Genomic DNA, 26,165 nt, shown 5'->3' with positions numbered 1-26,165 from the left:
TCAGTGTAACCCTCCGCCTGCGGTAGATGTGCTGAGGCTGGAGTAGCCACCATTTTGCATGTCTAGTGTGTTCCTCCCTCCATTGCTAATAGAGACGATTCCAGTCATTTTCTGGCATCATTACGGCTAGTAAGTATATTCTAAGGATAATATGTCGGCAGAAATGTATGAAAATGGCTTGACGTGTGAGTAATAATCAGTGGTTTGTTTGTATCTACGTTGACAACTCTCACTGTGGCGCTGCATAGGAAGTCGCAGCCCTCAGTACACCGGGGTTGTGCCTGTCAGCAGCTAAGTTAGCTAGCATGGCTAGCATTGCCTCATAGCTGTAGCCTTGCTAACTACCTGCTGGGCTAGGGATGTAAAGCCCAATAGCCATTTATGTTGTGTGGTTGTCCACTAAGTCATAATCATCGTGACAACACGTAAGTTAATGCCAAATTTATGTTGCATGTCTTTCTAGCTAGCAAACGTAATTCACACTTGTTTTTTTTAACTTGGATAGTATTCGGAGTAGGTAATAGAGAAACTAACGAGTGGTCAGGTAGCTAGCTAACGCCAGAGAGATCTCGCTAGCTTGATAATCCAAATGCTCCGAGAAGGCCTAAACTGCATCATGTCCTGATCAATCGGCGACCAGATTCAGGTGTCATGCCGATCATGTAATGGCCTCTCGTCTCAGTTTGACAATATTGTCAAATGCTGTTGATGTAAACCATCATTTGACGAAATAATGTCAGCCAAGGTGAAGCTACTGCTGTGATGTCAGCCTAATATGTTGCCCTCTCTCTGAAAATATCAGACTGTACAAGTGTTAGCTTGTTGTTAGCTGACTTTTGCGATGTGTAATTTGTAGCAGCTAAGTAACATTAAGCATTTCACGTTTGGCTCTAACGCAAGTATTAATATCAGACGTCTCTAAACTTTGACAGATTGGCAATATATCAGCAATGCTTAATCGTTGCATTCGGATGTCTAGGAAGCTAACGATAGCTAGCTTACTGTTTTAAGGACGTGGACTCCTTTTTACTCTAGTTTCTTAAGTTAGTTACTTCGTCTTGACAACATCTTAGTTAAGAAAGTAACATTATAAAAATAATGTGTAAATAACATAGGGCACTTTATTCAAAAAACAATTTTGGGTTAACGTTAAGGAAGTCAGCTGTAAGTAGGAAGTGGATTAATGAGTATGACGTGCAGTATGGGTGATTCCTGTACATCTTTGCCACATCTCTTTTTTTGATAGCTGTGGAAGTGGAGTAAGTGCCCCTCCACAATATCAACCATCTCCTGTGTAATAACCACTCTTTTATAGGATACACTTGTCTAATACTTACAGTGCTCACTATGGTGAAGAGAACTCAAAGTTATCCTTTGATAGGTAATACAATGCAATAATATTACCACTGCTTAATGTTATGCTTAAAACAAGACAGCTGTGGCCTTAATTAAAAACCACTTAACCTTTCCTGCTGCTGACGGATGTGGAGACTACCTTTGTGGCATAATACTCGTTTGAGCAGATGCATTAAGTAGAGCTTTGTTTTACAGCTGGGTTAGCAGATGTTAATCACACCATATAGAAACAAATTCATACCAGGCATTGTCACTGTGTCTACAAATCTGACTTGCATAGTGTATAGTGAGCATTGCCACTGCCTTGGGTACACAGTTGACTTGCACTGTAGCGAATTGTTAATCTCACAGCTATTTTAAATTTATAGTTCACTTCCTCACAGTCACTGTAGCCCCACGAAGTCAAGTGATGGAGAGAGCATAGGGCGAGGTAGAATTACTATTTGTTTTTGAGCGCTAGTGTTGGTTCCTGTGGAAGCTTTGCCTGCTGGCTAGTTTGCAACCTAACATAGCAAAAAAAGAAGAAGAATCTATTTGTAAAGGTTAACAGAACCTACAACTTTGGAGCGGGGAAAGGTTGAAGTTGTCTGGGGGCTAAAGACGTGAACCCACACAGGACACAGCTGGCTCCTCATTAGATCTCCATGATTCTGACATTTTTTGTTGGTTTGAGATCTGTTGAGCAACTGCAGACCATCTAGGTTTAGCTATTAATTTACATTATTGCCAAATAGTTAGAGTTTGGCTCAGTTATGACTCTTGGCTCTCTCTTCTGAACACCAGGCCCTCCACATTTAAGTAAAATAACTTCACATACATTTAACAGTGGCATGTACAATGCCGATTTGATTAAATTTTTACACTTTCAGTTTTGCTTTGCCTTATTGTGTACTCATGTAGAATTATCAATCATTTATTGCTACGGGCAAGTGATCACTTCAGGTTGATGATATTAGAAGGAATAGAGTGATCTGCCTTTGTAGTATTTCATTTATAACATCTGAGTGCATATCTGAGCACGGAGAGAAAATAAGAGACAAAGTGCAGGTGCCTGGCAAATTGAGTAGGGAAAAGGCTTCTCCCCAGTGGTGTCTCTGTATTTTCTTCATCTTGCAGCTGTCTAATGATCTTTTTGGCTAGTTTAATGGTGCAACTCTCTCCCAGCAAAGATGGCAGTGGTGAATGTTACATCTGTGCTTTCAGTTTCTATGTATGCAGTCCTCATGGTGTTCAGTAATCTAATGTAAAACCACTGTTTTATCTCTTAATGCGTCTGGTATAATGTCTCGGACTTGACAGGTTGAATGTTCCCTGTGGTAAAAGGGGAGGTGTGGCACGCTTTTTTGCTTGTTGCTGGTTGTCAGGCTCTGGATGCTAATCTAGGCTGGCTCTCCAAATCTCAGGAGAGAAAAAGCTTGTTATGAACATTTCAAAGTACATGCAAAGTACGCCCATATAGGAAAGATGTGTTAATGATATAGCACAGTCTGAATAAATTACCCATAGTGTTAGTCAGGTTGTTAATGGTATAAAGACATTCAGAGGTCTTGGGGATAATCACTCTGCGATCTTGCTTAAAATGAGATGCATGCAAAACTGTTGTTTGGTCATGGCATGGTGCACCTGTGATGAGCTCTGCTATTTCCTCTATAGTAGTGACACACTTTGTGTTTTTTTTTTTTTTTCCTTCAACTTCTTGTGCAGGGTGTGGACCTGTGCCTTTTTGACATTGTCGACTTGGGCAAGATACTGTATGTTCAAGTACACTGAGCCGTTTTCTGTCTGTCTGTCTGGGCTGTCGTCACTTGTGTGATCACCACTTTAATATGTAGTATGGCTCTACAGCAGAACACTTCCCTGTTTGTCTTTGTAGTGAGGTTGAGTAAAGCTGACCTTGGTGAGTGAACCCGAGGCTGTTACTGCCCAGCTACTGGCTAAACTCAAGGTTCCACCATCCTGTGTACTTTATAATCCAACTACCATGTGTTCAACACATCCTTTAAAGTTGTTTTTTTTAACTAAAGACACTGTTTCACTCCTTAGAAACAGTAACTGCAATAAAAAAGTATTGTAAAGTATTGCAGTTGCAAGAATGAAGAACTGTAATTTAATCTGCTCTCAGCAGAGGCTGGATTTACCTTCTTTAATGTGTACACATTTGATTATAAGCACAGCAAGCGGCAGCGACTCATGATTTATGGAGCCCAACACTAGGTCCATTCAGCTCAGGTAATTTAAATGGTGTTAAGGCAGACAGTAGATCTCTGGCTTTATTAAAGTGTGGCCTTGCCTGACCACCCTCCCTACCCCTCTTTGATCACAGTGAATTCCTAGATTCTCTACAAACCACCGCCTTATGCAACAAAGGATGCCCTCATTCCCTCTGTGTCTGGATCCTTATTTCCCTCAGTAGACTGGCATAGATTCAAAGAATTTCATTTGATCTCATCAGCGATAGTTAGATTGGAAGATTATATTTTTTTGCCGTTCAGATAAAAATAGTGCAACCTCCACATTATACAGGTTTATAAATAAGAGTAAGGGCCAACCTCAGTGTATCTTAAACAAATTTTAAACTTGATGTAGGGTTAATTTAAAGCTCATTTTCACTGTCACCTTAATCTATAAATGCTCAGGCAATTGTTGGAGTCAGTGTCACGTGGAAACAGGAGCTGTAGTTGATTTTCCATGCAAGGCGCTCTGGCAATTAGCCAGCTCAGGAAGATTTCCATAAGTCTTATGGCCGGACTCGAGGGGGAACGGTGGCTGCTACATTACTGGATAAGAGAGATGCTTACGACATGGTTCTGTGGTTTAAAATGGTAACGGTTTAACAGAGTTACAACACAAAGATGTCTTCATGTTACACGGCATATATATTTAGTATAGCGTCGCCTGTTGGTGTCATGGAAAATCATATCAAAATCGTATTTCTCTGATGCTCAGCATGACAGCATTTCAACAGGAGGAATTACCCCCTCGACTGCAGAGTAAAGATTTTCACATTTATTTTGCAGTTGTACATTATTAAGGCAGCCTGTGTCAGAGTTCACAACACTTTTTCTGTGGTGTAGTAATTACATAGAGAGAAAAAAATGCATAATCCATTTATTGTGTGATGTTTTGTGGTCACTGAAATCCTCTACCTGACTTGAATATTAAAATCAAAGGTAGACTGACTTCAAACCATCCTTAGAAGCTAGTCGGGTCAAATCTTTGTAGATGTGTTTTTATAAAGTACTCATCACTTCAGCCACTTGTTTAGAAGAATTACATTGTTCATGAGGAACAATGTTTATCGGAGCAGTACCATTCACTGATTCATCACATCATGCGATTTTTTTTAAGGTCTCTGCGCTGTCCAAATGCCTTTTATGTTCCTGTCTTCCAAAATGGATTTGCTCAGCAAGTAATTACCATCGTTTCTGTTGCTGTAGCAGCTTAATTATGTACTGCATGCTGCCAGATAAAAGACTTAATGAGATGGGAGACAAAATGTACCTCTCTCTAAGTTGAGGAGGTCGCCTTTAATAACTTTTCTAGTTTCGATTAGAATTGAAATTGAGATGTTGAACGTTGTAGAAATCTGAGGCAAACACCTGAGATCCTACACGTCAACATTTACATTTTACCAAATGCCAAACTTGGATTTAGATTTTTAGGCTGAATACTTTTATTTAGTAAGAGAACCTCTTTTAAAATGTGCTCACATGAAAAGTGGAGTCGGCGAGCTATTTTTATGCCATCTTGACTGAACAGACCTGCTAAATGAAGATATTGTAAGAAAGCAGCCACAGCGCAGCACTACAGAGATTGTACAACAGATCCTATGAGGCTTCTTCCTGTTTATCATTGGCCATTTAAAAGTACAGTTCTGTTTCATCATTTCCCCAATGCATTAGGCTGTCCTGCCCCTTACTTTTATAAAAAATAAAAAGACCACCTTGCCCTGCTTCACTTAAGTGTGTGTTTATCCTAAATTCTGTAAGAAATTAGTTTCTTGGATATCACTTCAGAATATAACAGCACCATGACAGTACAGCTTCAGTTCATGCTGCCACCTTGCCTCTTTTGAATAAGTAAGCATAGTGACTGTTCTATGCTTTTATCTCTGCTTTTGTAAATGGTAATTTTTTTGGGTGTTGTTGGTACATATAAACACAAGAGAATTTATTCTCACAACTAAGCCTGTACTTATAAATATTTAAACCTCTTCCTGTGGCTTAAAGCTTGTGTACTCTCAGAAGCTTCTCCACGAGGGAATGGAATTTCACCTGCTATTCTCCTTTTTCTCTCTGCAGTCTAAATATTAGTTAGAAATGCAGCTCTAAATGAAATAGTCATTTATTTGCCTCATTAAGCAAAATATTCTTCATATATCATCATATTCTTCTACTGCACTTACTTTGCAAGTGTCGCAGGTCAGCACTCAGATTTCTCGCCCTGCCAACCGCCATATTCTTGATCCAAGGCTGACATATTTTAGGTGTGTAAGTGACATTAAAAGCTTCAGTGCTGAGGGTTTTATTTATCCTCATATATCTTCATAGGAAGTGTAGCTTTTCTGTTTTGTGTGGTCTAGTCTGGTGCCAACCCTGAGGCAATGGGTGCCAACGTGTTTCTTTCCTTCATGTTTTCCAGAGAATGCCAGCTCCGATCAGACTGCGGGAGCTGATCCGGACTATCCGGACAGCACGGACCCAGGCAGAGGAGCGCGAGATGATCCAGAAAGAGTGTGCTGCTATCCGCTCGTCCTTTAGAGAGGAAGACAATACATACCGTTGCAGAAATGTGGCAAAGCTACTTTATATGCACATGTTGGGCTACCCAGCACACTTTGGGCAGGTATGTTTAGGGATGGACAAAATTAATATAAGAGGCCTTTTGATTTCTGATAATCATTGACATTGTTAAAACTGTTTTTGACATGTTGACTTGTTTTACAGCTGGAGTGCCTGAAGCTGATTGCGTCCCAGAAGTTCACTGACAAACGGATAGGTTATTTGGGAGCTATGCTGCTGTTGGATGAGAGGCAGGACGTCCACCTACTAATGACAAATTGCATTAAGAAGTAAGTGGAGGAACTGCATTGAATATATTTAATATTTTTCTTTCTAGATGTTGCTTTTTCTTTCAATGCACAGCTGCAGTAATTTATTCTTGATGAAAGATGAAATTTATGACCTTTGCTTCAAAGTATGAGGTGATGGCAATTTGGATTCCCAAAATCTAACTTTCCTGCTCCTGGAAATGTTATTCAAAATGTTTGGTGTATGGTTACCTCTGTGTTTCCATGGCTCATTCAACTGTATGCTCTTATTCCAGTGACTTGAATCACAGCACACAATACGTCCAGGGCCTGGCCTTGTGCACTTTGGGCTGCATGGGTTCCTCAGAAATGTGTCGTGACCTGGCGGGGGAGGTAGAGAAGCTGCTCAAAACATCCAACTCCTACTTAAGGAAAAAAGTAAGCCTCATTGTTGTCATTTTTAGATGAATATTTGAACATCAATGATTGAAAATGTAGGCATACTGTATGTGCCAACAGTTACATGAAATGCTCTGAAGTGAAATGTCATGTTAAAGGTTGGGCTGTTTCTTCATTCAGTGTCTTTTGTGTTGACAGGCGGCGTTGTGTGCAGTTCATGTCATCAGGAAGGTTCCAGAACTCATGGAAATGTTCCTTCCAGCCACAAAAAACCTGCTGAGCGAGAAGAACCACGGTATGTGTAAACGGTTTGTCAGGATGCAGTAGCTGGCTTGCGGGGGACGTATGCAGACTTTGTACTATTTTCGTTTCACTCACAGTCATTTGGTCAGAACAGCTGGGCAGCTAATGTCCTTTTTCGCGGCGTCCTTTGCAGAGGAGAGTGGAATTAATGAGTCTGTCATAAACTCTGGGGTTTGAGCCCCCCCTACACAGGAGAGACATGTCACAGTGCTGAAATATCTTGATCTTCTTTGACATTGTGTGATAATGCAATAGTGATTGCTTCAGATAAGGCAATTTCAAAATGGATGTATTTTACAATTGTATGCTTCATTCACTCTGACCTGCAGCGCACGCCACTGAATAATGTATAAATGGAAGCTGGTGCAACATGGCCATAAGATACACAAATATGCAAACTCTTATGCAAATGTGTTTGTAAGTGAATGCAAATATGATTGCACTTTAAAACAAACACCCAACCTTCTCAATGATGTGAAAAAGTTGCCTCACATGTACAAATGTTCAGTCAAAAAGTTAAAATATAACTAATGTATAGATGTTTTGTGTGGCTTCAGACTGTTGCCTTCCCTGCTGTCACTTAGACGATGACTTTTCAGCCTTGTAATATTCAGATCAGGTCATGAGGAAATGATTAGCCTGTGAGATAATCTTGCAGATTTATGATGCTGTCACCTGATGTCCTCTGCAGTTACTCATAAGTGTGCTGATACATCATATTTTTTGACATCTGACTTTGGCTTCAATGTGATTGGTCAGCCTGGTTACTGTGGCAAAGAACTACAAGATCATAGCCTGTATATTAAAACATGGCTTGTCATGTACGTTAAGATATTTTTGCAATTAAATCTGTGTCCAGGCTGAAAAAAACACTGCGTGACATTACCACAGGACATACATTCATTTCAGTAAGACCATTTCATGGTACGACAGGGTTGCCAAGTTGTAGGACTAAATCTTAAAAACAGGATTGTCTTGCAAAAAAGTTGAACCTGGCTAAACTTGTTCTGCAACAGAACATCTAGCAGCATACTGCATTGACTAATCACATGTATACAAGCAGACATTTTTGCTAGATGACCTGTTGATGTGAAGTAATAATTTGACCTTTTACAACGCTGATTCTGAATGAGTTGGGCTGCTGTGTAAAACATAGATAAAACAGAATGTGATAATGAACTAATCCTTTTTGAAATATACTCAATTGAAAACAGTACAAAGACAAGATATTCATTGTTTTCACTCATGAGCTTCATTGATTATTGTGAATATTTGATTGTTCTGAGTTCAAACAAGTGAGTCCAAAAACACCTGTTTGGAATATTTCACAAGTAAAACTCACGGATCTGTTGCTTGCCGAGGCCCCCCAGAAACATTTTTATCGCATCTTCAGTACCTAAAACAACCTTGGTCTCTTGCCGTTTTAGATCTGAATGCCCAGTAACAAATGTGTGCTGTAGAGAACAAAAGTAGCCAAACTTCTCAAGATATTCATTCAAAAAGAAATGACCTTTACTTTGTCTTTTGCCCCAGGTGTTCTTCATACATCAGTTGTCCTCCTCACTGAGATGTGTGAAAGAAGTCCTGACATGCTGGCCCACTTCAGAAAGGTAAACACAGATTATTTTACCCAGAGGATGTTTAAGTAATTGCTTATGCATTTGTCTTAAGCTCACGTCACATTTCATTCTCCTTTTTGCATACACGTTTTCTTTCGGTAGAGCTAAGCTAGACAAACGTGTTAAACTTTTGAGGTTTGGATTGCCCTACAGGTTTTGTTCTACATTCAAAGTATGTCTCAATCTTTTATCTCCTACCACTGTCTTTTCCTCTTGTATCTTGTTCAACTGCTGCTGTACCTCTCCTCCTCTAGGTGTAAGAAAAGTGTGCCTGAAGCACCACCCCTCATGCTCATGATCTAAACATTATTTTAAGCTCTCTGAAAGTCAATGATTTCCAGTTTCCCCTCCCTAACATCTACCTCATATTTTTTCTGTCATTTGTCTTTGTTACAATTCCTGCATTGTGTTAGAATGAGAAGGTAAGAGTGCATTCTGATCTCATAGCTGGTGCATGCTGTAAATAGTAATCACTCCTCACAGTCACCTCAGATGTAACCAAATTTGTGTTGAGTAATGTCATGTTGTGCTTTAATTTATAATTTTAATTTCTTTAACTTGTACAGTGATCATTACTATGTCAGTGTTTTGAATATTTACTAAGAGAATTTTTGGTCCATTTGTCAGAAACATTTCTCACTATTGTTTTGACTGTCATTATATGCAACTCATTTGATCACAGTCTATTTAGAAGCAGTTGGATGGGTGTGTTTTCACATGATTGCCACAGGTGTTGTCACCAGGAACAGATGCTTTCCACTGTATCTGTGTCACCTTTAGAGGGTAGCTTAGTACACAGTTACTGTCTTAGGTCTTTTTAATTGTTGAGAGATGTTTTTTTCTGTAGTGAGCCAAAGTAAATAGTTTGGCAAACATACTTCTAGGATATTATGTTAAGGCAGAGGAGTTCACAGGTTTAGATTTCCTCTTTTCCTCATAAAATCCTGCTCTGGTATTTTGGGATGCTCGTTTGTCATATCATATCCACAGCACACTCGAGAAGATTTATATTAATTTCATCGATTTCAAGTAATCTTGTCTTGAACATTCAGTCTGACATAACAGAAAGACTGGATCTACAGGCTGCAACAAAACTAAAAGTCACAAAAGGAGGCGTTCTTAAAACTCAGAACAACCTGTTTTATTCACATGCTGTATCTTGTGAGTGACTAAGCTAGTCACCATTTCATCTAAGAATTGGAACTGGGCTGGTACAGCAGTTTCCCCGCAGCCGACGTCCTCTGTACTGGGTGCAAATGGATGGATGAATGGATGATGAAATCGACATCCAATTTTCTTATTTAAGACTGGATAAGAAAACAAAGCGTTTCCCAAAATGTTGGAATGTTCCTTTAAGGGTATACTTTGAAAACCTGTTTTAGAGGGATCAAAATTACGTAGATTAGAATATTAATCATGGTTACAAAATGCTACCTTAATATAATTCAGTATTTTGTTGGCATTTAAATAAACTCTAGTTTTAAATTTACGTCTGCTTGTTTAGCCATTCAGGATTGACAGACGTGTGTATGCATACTTTGTTTTTCTCTCAAAGCTAAATGTTCTAACCTAATGTTTTTGTTTGATCAAGAGTTTGATTTCACAACCTCAAAGAATTTGACTGTTCAATCACCTCAGTTCCAACCATATTATGCTACTTCAAATAACAAAAATCCCAACCCTTTTGCTCTTGATTTGAGTTATGGCTGGCTGCCACCGTCAATGAGTAATTTTAATTTAAAATTTTAAACGTTAATGAGGAACAGTGAAATATAAATTAAAACATTTGAGAGATCTACACAAAATATTGTGATACCTCTCCCTTTCTGTTCTGTTGTCGGTCTTTTTGTAGCTGGTTCCACAGTTGGTGAGAATCCTGAAGAACCTAATCATGTCTGGATACTCTCCTGAGCATGATGTGTCAGGCATAAGCGACCCTTTCCTGCAGGTAAATATCAATATTTACATATTTGTATCATTAAAATGTCCTAATCCTGGAGTGGATAGATTTTCAGACCTAACTAAATCAGGCTAAATTGCACCAGTAGAGAAAGAACCAAAATGAAAAAAGCAAGCAAGAACTGAGGCGAAAGCAACCAGAATTGACCTCTGGGGTCGATAGAGTACATCACATTTGTCAAGTGAACTGACAGGACTGCACTGTTTGTTTCTTTCCTTAGGTGCGGATATTGAGACTACTGCGAATTTTAGGCAGGAGTGATGATGACTCCAGTGAAGCAATGAACGACATTCTTGCACAGGTTAGAATTAAACCTAAGTGTTGCTTTTGGCCAAAAGCTTCTGAGAGTGAGTGTTATTTAGACAAATGTGTGATATTTATACTTCCAGGTTGCAACAAACACAGAGACGAGTAAAAATGTAGGCAATGCGATTCTGTACGAGACAGTGCTGACAATAATGGACATCAAGTCTGAAAGTGGACTGAGGGTGAGTTAATTTAATATAAATGGAAAACTTGGCATAAGAATTTTTTTGTTCTTGCCTAAATGCCTTTCATCTTTCAGGTCTTGGCCATCAACATACTAGGTCGCTTCCTTCTTAACAATGACAAAAATATAAGGTAATTAATTCTCTTAGATCACTTGACCTTTCGTGCATTGAGTCATCCAAAACGTTATCATTAATTTCTGCTGATGTCTTTGAAATAAACTCATCATTCCAGATATGTGGCATTGACATCTCTACTAAAGACGGTACAGACGGACCACAATGCAGTGCAGAGGCATCGGAGCACCATTGTGGATTGTTTAAAAGACCTGGATGTGTCAATCAAGAGGTGATTCACATTGCATTACTTTTACAACACGTTTACATCTCTTGGTGTTTATCCTCGTTGTTTCTAATCTCCATCTACTTTTCGGTGTCATGTAGACGTGCAATGGAGCTGAGCTTCGCCCTGGTGAACGGCAACAACATTAGAGGCATGATGAAAGAGCTGCTCTACTTCCTGGACTCCTGTGACCCGGAATTCAAAGCAGACTGTGCATCAGGAGTCTTTCTAGCTGCAGAGAAGTATGGCTCTCACACACCAATGTCACTACACATAAGATTCACTGTCTGTTTGACCTTGTGGGTCTTGGTTGTAAAAGAGATTTTCAGCTCTGACTGCATCTGCATGAATTAGATACATGTAGACTTAATGTCGGTTATGGAGAGGGAATAAAACCACCTGTTGTGTTAACAGAATACAGATTAAAACATACTCCTCAAGTGGACATGAGATGAGCTAATGCTGACATGCTGTGTGATGATAAAAAGAGTGATCCATCGTCTGACTGACTATGTTGATACCATTTATTTTCTGACAGCATTTGTCTCCTGGCTCTCTAGAGTTTAGATACCTTTTGCAGCCCTTTCCTGGGGCTAATCTGTGTTTTCTTTGTGTTACAGGTACGCCCCTTCGAAAAGATGGCACATAGACACCATTATGAGAGTCCTGACAACAGTATGTATATTACAAAAACACTACAGTGCTTCTGATGCTTTTCGTTGTTGATTGGACTTGATTCACTGCACTCATATTATAATGAGTATATCAAGTATTACCTTGAGCTAGTTCTCATCAAATCAGACAAAAGACCTCCTCGACCAATGCTGCTTTAGTTTTACTGCAAACCTCCAAATAAGTATGTAAGATTGCATTGTTATCTCTTCTCATCCTTACAGGCAGGGAGTTATGTGCGAGACGACTCTGTTCCCAATCTCATCCAGCTCATCACCAACAGTGTGGAGATGCATGCCTACACAGTACAGAGACTCTACAAAGCACTGCTGGATGACATCTCACAGGTCAGAGCAGTTCCGGTTTGGGTCATGATTCGATTTTGGCCATCTCCATCTTTGAAGCATGCAGTGGTAGATTTGATTATGTGATGCACGGTTTGTATTTCATATTAGCTTCTGTGTTCTGTAGCAACCTCTAGTGCAGGTGGCGTCCTGGTGCATAGGAGAGTACGGAGACCTGCTGGTATCTGGACAGTGTGAGGAGGAGGAGCCCATCCAGGTACAGCTAGAAGAACCCCAGCCACACATACACCCAAACAGACAAATTAAAGACAGCACACAAACCTCAAACCTGAGAGAAACACTAGGTCATCAGATGTTTAGCTTTCATCCTTTCGGTTGATTTAGGTGACTGAGGATGAAGTTCTGGACGTGCTGGAAGGCCTCCTGGTGTCCAACCTGTCCACACCTGTAACCCGGGGTTATTCCCTTACTGCCATCATGAAGCTGTCTACTCGCTTCAGCAGTGTTAAGTAAGTAAATGCCTTTTACACTTACCCTATACATTGAAACTTTATGATAAAGTTCATTAGCCACTTTTCCCCTTTGCTAACTTGTAATACTTGAAATTCTGTTTTTAGCCGAATCAAGAAGGTGGTTTCAATATATGGCAGTAGCATCGATGTGGAGCTTCAGCAGAGAGCTGTGGAGTACAATGCGCTTTTCAAGAAATATGACCACATGAGGTAAAACTGCATTACCCATCATCACAACCAACTATGCCACATATATATATATCCTGCAGTGGATGAGTTTGGCCAGTCTTTTGTCTCTCTCCTCATTCCTTGTTGTTCCCTGACTGTAGGCCAGCTCTCCTAGAGCGAATGCCCATTATGGAGAAAAGCGCCTCTAACGGCCCCACAGAGATTGTACAGACGAATGGGGAAACTGAGCCATCTGTGGAGCCAAAACATCCACCACCTGTCACCCAGCCAGCCAACCAGGTGAGAGCTGTTTTAATTACTAATTAGCTTCAATAGTTTAGCACAAAAATATTAAATCTCATGATGTGATAAAGTAAAAAGTAAAAATAGAAAAGTAAAAAAAAGTTGACTTAATTGAGTTGTTTTGGACAGTATAGATTTTCTGAAATGGCTGAATACGTTATTTATAATGAAAAATGATCTTTGAACATAGTTTTATTCTTGTTATTAAACATGGTGTACACATAAATGTTTCAAGTGTTTCATCAAGGTTGCATGTTGTCGTTTTCCTCCAGGCTAATGATTTATTAGACCTGCTGGGTGGTAATGATGTGGTGCCAGTAATCCAGACTACAATGCCCACCAAGCCTGCCTCAGCTGGAGGAGAGCTGCTTGATCTGCTGGGTGACCTCTCACTAAGTGGTAAGGTGCTCTGTTAAAAGCTCTCCATAACCCCTTTTAGAGCAAAGCAAGGGAGCGTGTTTAAAGCTGTGTTGTTGCCACCTGTGTGAATGTGATGTGTCCAGCCTGTGTCCACCTCTGTGTAGCAGTAAAGTACTCTAGTTTTGGTGTAAAAATAGTAAACAGAAACCCTGGTGTGTTACCATTCCCTTCATCCAGGCGGCCCAGCCCCTGCTCCTGCTCCCTCTGTGCCCAGTTCTCAACCTCCTTTCCTCCTGGATGGCCTCTCCTCACAGCCCCTGTTTAATGACATTGCAGCTGCAGGTGAGAGTCTGTTGCTCCCCTTGACCCTCCACTCCCAGATCGTACAATAGTTTGTGGTGTTGTCCTTATGTATTAAACTACTTGGTCATTGTGTTTTTCTTTTCTTGGATTACCTTGACATATCTAATGAAACATAACTTGTCATGTCTTTTAAATCTTTTAATGGTCTGCTCCTCTGAAATCCCCACACAGCTATTCCTCCTATGACAGCATACAACAAGAATGGTCTAAAAATAGACTTCACATTTGAGAGAGCAAACCCCAATCCAAACATCGCAGTCATCACCATCCATGCTTCCAACTCAACCGAGGCGGATATGACAGACTTTGTTTTTCAGGCTGCAGTACCAAAGGTGAGCAACAATTTGACAAGGATATCAAGTGGCCAAATTATAATATGTTCTAATGCATAATGGTTTATTAGGGATGAGTTTTTCTGTGTAGTTTCACAATGTGAATTCCCTACAGTTTTGCAATTACCAGTTCCTATTGTTTGATCGATTTTGTGTTGAGGCAAATAAGGCATTTTGGATATTGGCAACAGCCTAATATCATGCATCCCTGACTTGGCTTTTTTTACTGGGTAATGTTGCTGACCACAAGTCTAGTTCTGACTCAGGAAAGCATAAATCATTTTCAGCATGTTTTTAGAGAAAGTAGCTTTTAATGTCTTTGTTCATGTTCCACAAGCTATTACAGATCTTCAGTATTCACCAGAAAGCCCAAATACACTGCGCGCCTCATTGCATTAGTCCCACGATTGCCAACTGCGTCATCCTGAGCCTCTCCTTGACTAGACAGAGAGATAAGCCATAGAAGTGTCTATTGTCAGGACCTGGCAGCCGTGATCGATCAGGCAGTGAAAACACTGTTTGAGAGACATTTATTTGGCCCGCCTCACCTATTTTACAATCACGTTATCTTATTAATGAATTTAAAGAATGCGATAGTCATTTGAACTGAGAATCCATCACTTGTGGTCAGCACCCGATCAATGTCAGCATCCCTATTTTATACTGCTGTAATGACCCCATTTCTCCATGGATATCATTAAATTTTCATCTAACAGAGTGTCCCCTATCTGTTTGTCAGACATTCCAGCTGCAGCTCCTCTCCCCTAGCAGTAATGTCGTCCCAGCACTCAACCAGGGAACTGTCACACAGGTCATCAGAGTCCTCAACCCACAGAAGGTGAGTTTGTCTTCACTAATTGTATGTGCAGTCTTACATGATTTGCAACGATTTCCTCTGTTATAAACATGATCATCCTCACAAAATTTCAGCAACAGCTACGAATGAGGATCAAGCTGACGTACACCCTCAAAGGCTCGCCTGTGCAAGACCTGGCTGAGGTCAATAACTTCCCCCCTCAGTCCTGGCAGTGATGAGCTGCGTCTGTTGCTCTTAAAAGCCCCCCCACCCCCTCCAAGGGAACTATGAAAACGATTTTCCTTTCACCTCCCTCCTTTCTTCCAACGGATCCCCCTGTGACGTCACCGCAGTCCGCTGCCCTCGAGTTGCATGGGAAGCAGCAGAGCATCTAACACAGGAGAAAAATACAGATGTTACGAAGACCCTACTGACTATTGGCATCACCAGAATAATTGGGAAAACATATCAATCAATGAACTTTCTCTTTTTCTTTCTTAATTGGTTTCTTCTTCTGATCTCTTTGCGTAGTAGTACTATTTTCCACATGCACCCTCCGCCCAGCACCCACAAAAGCACATACGCACACCATTCACTGTGGTACACCTAACCTCTCAAGTCACTGTAGGGATAAAGTGTCGGCCACTACGAGCACTGCAGTAACCATAGTTTTATTTTAATTTATAGTTACGCTAAAATGCAGTTGAAACACTTTGCTCCATTGATATTTATGATTGGCTTTGCAATCAGATTTTTTAATATGAACCTTCAGTCCTATGATGGCAGCAGAAAAAGCTTTGAAAGGTCTATTTAGTGAGGTCATTAACGTCCTGGATTACCCCTTTTTGACTCTCCACGTCATGAGTGATATAACTTGTCAGAGTTGTATTCATTTTGAATTACATTAATTTGCTTAAAGCATGTTTGAGCATTGTTAGGATCACAATCACACCTTGACTCGAGCTCGGAGGGGATTTTTCTGGTCGTAGACCTCTTAATCCTATGTTTCTATAGGAAGTAGTCTACATTTGTTTTGTCACAATGATGAGAGCATACAAAAATCCAAGCTGCCCACTTTGATCACCTGTGGCTAGTTACAGAGAATGTGTTTGGACTTTCCCTCACAGCTCTCCTAAAGTCATCTCATCTGTAGCTTTAGTTTTAGATCTGTATAATAAATTCAATGGTTAATTGCTTTGCGTAGTTTGAAGAGGTTCATTCATTAGGATGGATATAATCCAGGCCTGAAATTTATCTGATGGTAAGCTGATTGCATTTGTGTTGGAGATCTGCGTTTAAACTTTCTCTGCATCTGTGTCTGCATCAGTCTAGCTTGCAATTTAGATACATTTCAGATTTGTTTAACCTGGTTGATCTTAGTCACCATGCACATACATGTAAATGAAGCTTGTTATGAATGTAGTTACATGCACTGAATGCTTTTTTTCTCCCCTCAAGTCTTCTTTTTCACGGCTGTCTTCTTTGATGAGAACGCTCATCTTATTGGCACTATTTTTGTGAAAGTATGTTTTATTTCTGCAGTAATTTGACTTAATTATTTATGCCTGATATCAAAGTGATGTGCCTTTCTGACTTAGCTAGATAAAAGCCCCTGAACTCTTGAGTTCTGTATGAGCTTCGTTTGTAAGTCTGCTTGTGTGCTGATTGTGTTTTCAATCTGAAGGACATCGTCCGGATGGATTTGAATCGGTGTGTCACTTCATTTAATTAAGTTTGACTTTTTCACTCTTGTATGTCATAATGAGTTAATAATCAGCCACACACTAACATTGGCTTGCCTGGATGTCCACAGCAATTGTCTTATTATGACAAAAAACATAGAAACATTAAAAATGCCTATTGGATGTTATAAATCCGAAAAACAAAGGCAAATCTCAAAGATTATGGCAGCTAAATAGATGTAAACTTTTCATAAGCTGGCACCAATTGTTTTTAAAAAAGGTATAAATGTTCCACTAAAGTGAAATATCATAAAAATTCCCCCATCCCCGTTAATAAACGTTGAAGTGTGAAGTTGGATGACTCTGTGAGGTACTGGGACGGGTTGTTCTGTGGTGACTGTTAGCATGATTTCTTGGCTCTCGTCTTCTCCGAATCAGAATTCTGACCATGCTGTCGGGGACAGTAACCTTAATACCTCACAATGTTCTTTCTTTCTGTTAACTTTCAGTTGCAGTAGATTGACAGCTTTGTTTAGTCACGAATTGCAATCAAGGGGAGCATCTGCATGAGAGAAACTAATGATAGTTTGTGCATCTCATTACTTAACAAGCCTAGCAGCCCTGCGATGCTGTGTAGAGATCCTCAGATGTTCAATCAGGCTGTATACTTCTCTTCACTATGCTTCACTATCTTCTAACTTCTGTGACCAAATCAGAGAAACTATTAGCTTTGGAAATATTTTTGAGCTATGATATGTGTATATGGAGAAAATTATTTCAGTTTAACTTTTTTCTGTTTGTTGACAAAATGCTATATTGGCTTTTTTTCTGTACATATTGAGGGCTTTTACAATTTTGTCTCTTGTACTATCTTTCATCCTTTTTTTAGATACCATTTTCTAAAAATTCCAATTATTCACAATGTATATTGTCTAAATAGATCTAGTCGGCATCAGTCTATAAAGACTTCCCTGTATCATCACTCATTCATTGTAAAAGATATATGATCTGCTGCCTGTACATTGTATATAGTTGTAAAACAAACAAAAGCTGATCAAATTAAATAAAACCCACATGAAGACTAAAAGATTAGCTAGGAAGTATAATTGTATGCATATATGTACAAAAAAAGAATCTTAAAAGGATGCAATTGAACTGCATTTGATTTACTATTCTTCATAATTCATTCATGATCGATGTGTCATCTTAACTTCTTTTACAAGGGTAGTTGGTGAGTTAGTAGGCTAATTGTTGGATGTTGAAATTAGGGTTTGAATCCTTGCCTGAATGATGTACTTTACTACTGAGAAACCTAAGCACAGTGCTGCACAGCAGCAGAAGTGGCACCTTGCTTAATCTGCTCCCCTGCCCCTCAAACTCTTCATGTGTCCACGCCCTCCTTCAAAGAGGAGCAGGGTTCTTGCCGAGATGTAACTCTTCCTACTGGCCTTATGTGTGATTCACATCTATTTGAGTCTCTTGAACCTACAAATTTGTGCTTGAAATGATGCCCTTTGGTCTTGGCCTGCTCGCTGTCATGGTTACCTGGTTATCTTTTTGTCTGCCATGCAGCATCTTCCTAATAGCATAATTTCTCTCAAACGAGCAAAGCCACTAGTAGTTTTTTTCATCATTATGGCCAGTAGGTTTAAATTAGAATTCATTTCTATCTGAACAAGAGCTGATTAAAGTTTTAATATGTGGTTCTGGATGAGCATGTTGGAGCAGCATGTCCTTTCTTTTGGTCTGAAGAGTGCAAGACTTTCTTTTGGCTTGTTTTCTTTACTTTCGTCCCTTATCGCTGATTTTATTTGCCTCTGCATGGCACACCTTTCAGGATATGAAAGGTGGGGCTTTAACACATCATGACAAATTGATCTCAGCCCTCACTATTTCAAATTAAATGTTACATGGCAGGATATCAGGGAGGAAGGCAGTGGTTTAATTTTTTCTTTTCTGGTAGGAAGATTTTGTGTTTCTAAAGTGCTGCTATTCCAGCCCCAAAACTAACCTGGGACAAGCCTGTGCTACAAGCTAATGGCCACAAGGGGGAGCTGTGCAAAACGGAAGGCTGACGGGATGGGAAAGGAAGTTTCATACATCTATTCCTGAATGTTTTTGTTGGTGTTGTTTGTATTGTCTTATTCAACCAGTATGTACCCTTGTTAATCACATCTGATCAGTTCTTTCAATGATAACCGTAAGTCATGCAGTTTTAAATGTACAAATGAACCAACATAAGTGCTTTGGACACTGTAACTTAAAAGGAAGAAAAGAAATGGAAACAAATACCCATCAGCGGTGTGATCAGCGTTTGAAGTGATATCAGTTTGTGTGTGTGCGTGTGTGCGTGAGTGTGTTTGTGTGAGTGAGACAGAGAGAAAGAGAGAGAGAAAACAATCATGCTTGAGAGAGCGTGATAGTGTGTGACATGTCTTTTATCTAGATAGGACATGATTTTTGGCTGCAATTTCAACTTTCAGCTTCTGAGCTGCATGTGAAAACCAGTGTAAATAATGTCATTTCTACTCTTGACCTGAGACTCTTTTTTGAAATGCAAGAAAAGTTCAAATTATGAATCCTTCATTCAAATCCACCACCTTCATGGGTCAGTACTAACATGTACAATAGGAAGTTGTTCAGATAGTGCTCACAATACTGTTAATGTTTTTAAGAGGCTGATGAAAGTGCACATCCGTCGTTAGGATAAATTGGATATTTGATTTTTGTTTTTGTTTTTTTATTTGTCGGGGTGAATTCAGTGTGTAAAGGGCTTGGAAAAGCATCTGAATTGCCACCATGTTCACGTTCCCTGTTCAATCGAAACAATGCATCCATTGTATTTTGAAAACAAAATGTTTGTAACCCCTAACCCCCCAGGCCTGTCCTGACTGTAAAACAATATGGTAACTGATTTGTTGGGGAAGGGTGGAGGCATGAGGTTCACTTTTTTCCAGTCAAGTTTGACATGTCGAACTGAATCCTAGTTCCATGGCTTCAAGGTGAGTGTGAATGTCAGACTGAAAGTATGAAATGATGATTAAAGATGAGAAGTTGTAAACTATTAAATGGGATATTTTCAATTTATGATGTGTATTCTTGTCTTTGGGTTGGAGAAAATGATCAAGCGAATAAAAAGTCAAATAAAAATATAGTTGAACTATGGTAGTTTGTTTTCTTGGTTTGGGGTTTGTGGTGTAGCTGGCCTCGTTCGTGCTTGTTTAGGGTCGAGTAATGTGAAGATTCATACCGTGAGACTATAAATCCTCTCAACTGTCAGAGATTTTGTTTTACTATTTATACAGAAGTAACTATGTCCTATCATCTCTACGGTTTACAGAAAACTTCAGTATCCTCTGACGGGCAATTTGTGGTACAGCACAAGCACAGAACATAGACACGTTTAAAAAACACATCAGACTGACAAAAACAGCAGTAGCCTAAGATAATCTGTAGCAACCATCAGCGGTGCCGACACGGACCAGGCAGACATTCAAAATGATCGTTATAATATTGTAATTCTAATAATTGGTGAACATCTTTACATCAGGGACTAAATTCAAAACTGATATGAGCAATTAGCAGCCATGTAGCTGCTTTTATTAGGCATGAGTGCAGGTTAAACCTAAAGCATGAGGGCTCCTGAGGGAATCCAAGCACCCCCTATAGTGTCTGTAGTTAAAGAGGATGAGTGGTTCTCTGTGAAAAGTAGAGGTATAATAAGGTTAAGCGTCTAAAAGTGTTTTTCAGAGACATTTCAAGACATTTTCAGAAAAATGCGAGAAAAACAGGTGTAGGTAAAAAAAAATGAAGATGGTGCTTCAGTTTCAGGGTCCTGTTCATGTTTGTTCATGCTGGCTAACTATCATGGCTTTTCAGGGCTCTTGATTGGAATAGAGCCGTCGTTAATGTTATTAATATCACCTGTGCTTTTTATACTTTGAATACAACCTGTCTGTGACCTCAGAGTTTAGAATCAACATGAATTACGAGCAGGTGTGTCGCTGGGACATTAACGCGACTTAGATTTTGTGGCCCCTCTCTAATTAGGGCCCACTGAATAACAGCAGGACACTTCATCCCACAAATAACGCAGCTGATTCTGAAAATTAAGTCAAATCTCTCAGTAATTGCATGCATGACAAGTACATTTTGCTTAATTTATTTGCTCAAATGAAATATTAGTGTTTTGAAATGTAATATTTCAAGACTTTCGACCTGTCGGCTACTAACATGGTCCTCGGGGGCAAAGATTAGCTGTAAAAACCCATTGAGCTCCTTGCACCGCTTCATCCAAGTTAATTAGTTAGGAACTTTATTGTCCAAGTGGAAAATTGTCTTTGGCTTTACCTCATGAAACAACACTGGACTACAAGAGGACAATAATGAGCAGGGACACAGTATCAACAAACAACTTTATTTCCAATACATATATACAGCAAAAGGTTAAAAGTATAGTTTTTTTTTAATCATTAACACTCAAAGGTATTTAAAAACATACATTGTTTAAACATAGGGTGATATCAATTTAAATATTAAAGGTAAAATAAATAGATTTTGAAATGGGGAGGCAGGGAAATTGCAGGAGCCTCCTTAAGCCTCCAGTTTAATTAAGTGTTAGTGGTGCATATTTCCAAAAGAAATGTGTAATTAATTAAATTACCACAAAATAATTGCCACCCAGTAAACCTTTCGAGCACCTTGGGGTTTGGGGCCCTTGGCCACTTTCTACTTACTGTATCTACCCCTGTTTTTCTGCGTAGATGTCTTCAATAGGCCAGGTCTGTTCTCCCATTTTTTATTATATTATAATACTGAGTAGCAGCGTCAACACAATTTTGTGGGGGACAAAGTGTGACAAAGGTAAGTAAAGGAAATTTATAAAAAAATATCAGCTTGTAAAATTCAAAAGACTAGCATCAACGTTATAGTTTTGCTCAAGTGAACGTTCAGCTAAAGCTAATGTTCTGGAAAGTAGTTTGTAATGTGTTGAAAGAAGTATTCAGGCTATACTTTGTACTATGAAATGTGTGTGTAGAGATAAATGAGTCTGAATGTTGACCTAGCTGATAACCAACATATACATTTGCAAAACAAATTTGTTGTATAATCTTACTAGCCTTTTAGCTTAACATCAGCCTTAAATGACTCATTTAAAACATAAAGTTGAAAACTCTTCCATCCTTTGTTCTAATCAGGCAGCATTTATGAAGGATGTGTAAGATTTAATTTATGGCTTTATTCATGATTAATAAACGATTAGCTGGTGCGTTATACAGTTAGCTCAGTTGTGGTTGCCAGATTGGGAAGAATCTCTTTCCAGTTAAATAGGTCAATATCATCAATATAGATGAAGTTATTCCTGTTAACCAAACAAATCCTCTGTTATAAACGGTCTGACCGTAGCTCATATGTTATTTAAATGTTAATGAGTATTTGATTAAGCTAGTTTGCAGGTGTAATTCATTGTTAATAAATGGATATTGGTCCAGATGTACCACAGCTCTTTTACAGAACAAACAGCCCAGAGGTTAACTTGATGAATTAAACCAATATCAGATGAATGTTTGGTGATTTAAGACATGAAGCACAAGAAAAATCATTGCACAACATCATCCTTATGATGGGATAAGCTTTAAAGCCACAAAGGAAACACAATTAAACATTGAGTGTGATCAATTGTTTGACCTTACCAACTTTGGAGTTGATAAGGTCAAATTGATGCCAACAGTTATTTTTTATAATACTTTTCCTTTTTTTTTACTTTGTTTGTTTAAAATCATATCCATATATATATACATGTTATTATATTTATTTTTTGTAAGGTCCATGTGGGGGCGTGTAGATATATGCATGTAATTATTTATAAGAAGGTTAAGACAGGAATATATTTATTTATTTTTTGTTTTGTTTTGTTTTTCTGTCACGTTTTTCTTTAATTTTCTTACACATTTGTTTTTTGTTTTGTGTTTGTTTGTTTCTCTGTTTGTCTTGTTTTGTTTTTTGTTTGTCTTATGTTTTTCTTTTGTTTGTTTGTTTTGTTTTTGTTTCTCTGTTTGTCTTATGTTTTTTCAATTTATTTTTTGTTTATTTGCTTTTTGTGCCTCTGTTTGTCTTATGTTTTGCTTTTGTTTCTTTATCTCTGTTAGTTTTTTCTTCCTTTTCTTCTTTCCTAAATTGTACTATATTCAGTTTCTGTAGGTGCTCTTAGACTTAATATAATAAGATAAAATACATTTTTTTTTAAATCCCATGATAAAGGATCGTGAGCACTTGTCCCAAACGTTTTTCTCATTAATCTTTCACTACAGATCCATAAATCAGCTGTATCAACATATGAATACTTAATAGAAGCTGATTCATTTGAAAATGGATCTGAATATTCTCGCTGACCAAACCATGAAAGATTAAAACCATGAATCTTAAAAGTCTCCAGTTTAACACTGTGAGAGTCAGACACGCCCTGCAAGGACACATCGAGATTTCTCCACCAAGTGGGGAAAGACTTTGCCTTATGATTAATGTAATACCTCTCCCCTCAGAAAGAGGCAGTGGCTGATGAATAATAAATACCCTGAGCCCGCCCATTTAATGTTTATTGATCAGCTCTCGGCAGGCCTATCTGACAACAGTCAGATTCAGTCTGGATATGGCGTCGCTGCACCGACACGGGATGAATTTTCACCTCTCCGTGGGAATCCGCCAGTCGCATACCGGGACTGCACTTCTTGGTCTTCGTCGCCGTTAAAAAAAGGGGGATCATACATGGCGATGGAGGACGTGGAGAATAATTCAGCGGCCGTGGCGACTAACACCAAAACGGGCATCAAGAAAGGAGGTGATGTCGGAGATAACGGGGCTTGCATAGACAGGCAGCCGGACACGGTGGTCCACCAAGCGGGGCTGAATCAGACTGCAGGTCGCGGCAGCCGCAGTGGTCCCGGTGCTCATGCTGCGACGGGGATCCGAGTGCTAAAGGCAAGTCATGACGAGAGGGTTTGGGTACAGATCCCTCTGTAATGTCTTACATGTCAAGGCTTTTTTTGTTTTGTTGTTGTCTTGCATTGCAGTAGGTGATTAAAACAGGGCAAAGTGCATGAACGCATCCTTGTAATATTATGTAACGAGGCTGTGGTGTCCAGTGATTGGTATGCTCTGGTTGATGATTGATATGTGGATGATTGCCATTAAATGAGGAATGTACCAGAGCCAATTAACAGACACACACACACACACACACACACACACTGGAGGCTGTTAGAGCTTTTATATGAAGGCCCACTGCTTTACAGTTCTTCTATGACATTTTGGGGCAGGACACATGATGTGTAATGACATATAAGTCTCTGAGGTGGCTGCTGGCACACACACACACACATACACACACACAATCTCAGCTGTGCTATTCAATTATGTGTACGCCTTACTCAGTTATTCTGTGACACAGAATCTTAAACTGAAATAGGTCACCCTGTTAGTAAGTGCAAATAAAATCATGTTTTCTCTTAGGTATTGGTTAACAGATAACGCCTCTGAAACCCATTCACCCGTAGTTCAGTCAGTGCGTAGTAGTCCTTGTCGTGCCTGTTACCGGCAACATGAAATAGATTTAAGTGAGGTGCTCACATCACGTCCAAACCCGACCTGCCTGCCCATCTTTGCAGGTAATACGTCCACGTTTGCACCGGATACAGTTTGTGTTACAATTACATACCGTATCATCATGACGTGGACAAAGGTCCTCCATAGCTAACTGTAAAACTAAGCCAGGTCAGCCATTCAGAGTCATTATGAGGTAGGGAAATATATAGTATGTTAAGCTGCTCCTTACTGACTCTGAACAGGTTGACTGAACATGTATACTCTCAGTCAGCGTGGCCCTGCTTCAGATCCACGCTGTGACACCTATTTGAACCTGGGAGCTGCCCTGTGGTGCCACCCAGAGCATCTCTAGTTAATTGGGTTGACCGCTGAGGGACTCCACAGCAGCGAGCAACTCACTCAGACACACACCTTGACAGCAGTGGATGAGGAAAGGGTTTTGGTTTTTTCAACAGGTGGGGAATTTAAACATACCACTGGATGAACGGGTCACGTCTTAATGGGAACCCCAGATCTGAAAGAGATCTTGGCGAGTGATCGTTTAAACCCAAAACCCTGATCTTTCCCTAACAGATCTAAGGTTACCATCTAGCATTTGCTGGAATAATGCTGCTCCAGCTATGATAGTGAAATTGAAAGATTATTCTCTACCTTGGGTACAAAATAATCTTAACTCAAGGTCCACTCGCTAACTTGCCTGAGCAAGTTCCATTTGTTGACGGAGACGATTATCTAATAATAGAAATGAATTCAAATTAAAAAGTGAACAAATTCCAGTTGTTGACTCTCACGCTATCACTGAGCTCTTCACTGTAACTGGTGGTCCAGTTGACAGTTCCTCTTCTGACTGAACTTTTCAGAGAGGCCCATGAATTTATTTTGAGGTACCCCTCCTTCTCCTGATCGGTGCACTCTGGAACAAATTGCTCTAAGGCCTATTGATTATCACAGTTCAACATGGGAAAGATGGCAACATTTTCAAACATAATTGACGGCACCTTCAAGTCTACAAACTTATGTCACGTCCATTAAACATTTTGAAGAGATGCGGGGTCCTCAGAGCCTTCATGCAAAGTAAGAATAATGAACAGAGGTCTTTAGCAAATGACATGCTGTGTGCTGTCTTTTATGAACAGCTGATGTTACAGACATTTTATAATTTTAGCTCATCAGTCCTTATTAATGTCAAATTTAGAATAGTCTAACGTTACATAATTTTCAGGAAAAACATTAGGCCGCTGCACATCCGGCGAACGTCCCCGCAAGTGATTAGGGCAAGAGCAAACGACAACAACATGATATTCTGGTTCCTGTTACTAATACAGTCACGTAGTCCATCCTCAGTGTGAAAGGTAGCAGATTGAGAAAAACATTAAAGCTTTTTCTTAACTTACTGTCAGTGCTGCTATTAACAGGTTTGCCAGAAAATGTAGAGTTTGAGAGACTTGATTCTACAAAGTTAAGCATTTGCAGGTGTCACAGAAGTATAATGACTTGAATTACCAGCTACACACCCGTCATGGCTGTCAGACGTGCTGATATGGATCTGATGCCAATCTTTGTGTTAAAATGA

General features: G+C 39.5%; 2 protein-coding genes across 4 annotated transcripts in view; both read left to right on the top strand.

Annotated features, from left to right (window-relative positions):
• Positions 1–34: 34 nt before the first annotated feature.
• ap1g1 (adaptor related protein complex 1 subunit gamma 1) lies at positions 35–20,155 on the top strand. Of its 2 annotated transcripts, none has more exons than XM_084355984.1 (23): positions 35–129; positions 5,998–6,201; positions 6,303–6,427; positions 6,682–6,823; positions 6,983–7,079; positions 8,621–8,697; positions 10,559–10,654; positions 10,887–10,967; positions 11,056–11,154; positions 11,232–11,287; positions 11,390–11,503; positions 11,599–11,739; positions 12,118–12,172; positions 12,394–12,516; positions 12,641–12,730; positions 12,859–12,983; positions 13,092–13,196; positions 13,316–13,454; positions 13,730–13,856; positions 14,055–14,159; positions 14,352–14,512; positions 15,252–15,350; positions 15,443–20,155. In XM_084355984.1, exons 2-23 carry the CDS (start codon positions 6,001–6,003, stop codon positions 15,542–15,544), a joined length of 2,460 nt encoding a protein of 819 aa, XP_084212110.1. In that variant the 5' UTR covers positions 35–129; positions 5,998–6,000; the 3' UTR covers positions 15,545–20,155. The 2 variants fall into 2 exon arrangements, with proteins under 2 accessions (XP_084212110.1, XP_084212111.1); XM_084355985.1 differs by lacking the exon at positions 35–129 and adding an exon at positions 405–425.
• Positions 20,156–23,608: 3,453 nt separating this feature from the next.
• The window catches only part of phlpp2 (PH domain and leucine rich repeat protein phosphatase 2), a 41,224-nt gene continuing 38,667 nt past the window's right edge, over positions 23,609–26,165 (top strand). For both annotated transcript variants that reach the window (XM_084356912.1, XM_084356911.1), the window contains exon 1: positions 23,609–23,968. In XM_084356912.1, the coding sequence (XP_084213038.1) occupies positions 23,756–23,968 (213 nt within the window). In that variant the 5' untranslated portion in view covers positions 23,609–23,755. The remainder of the gene's footprint in view (positions 23,969–26,165) is intronic.

Source organism: Pagrus pagrus (assembly GCF_965226575.1).
Source record: "Pagrus pagrus genome assembly, chromosome: 1".
NCBI lineage: Eukaryota > Metazoa > Chordata > Actinopteri > Spariformes > Sparidae > Pagrus > Pagrus pagrus.
This window is presented reverse-complemented; position numbering and strand designations above follow the sequence as displayed.

Excerpts from the sequence above, each read along its gene's own strand:
- ap1g1 (XM_084355984.1), top strand. The coding sequence starts at position 6,001 with ATGCCAGCTCCGATCAGACTGCGGGAGCTGATCCGGACTATCCGGACA. Across the intron at positions 6,202-6,302 it reads ACCCAGCACACTTTGGGCAG|CTGGAGTGCCTGAAGCTGAT; the intron begins GTATGTTTAGGG and ends CTTGTTTTACAG. Across the intron at positions 10,968-11,055 it reads TGAACGACATTCTTGCACAG|GTTGCAACAAACACAGAGAC; the intron begins GTTAGAATTAAA and ends TTATACTTCCAG.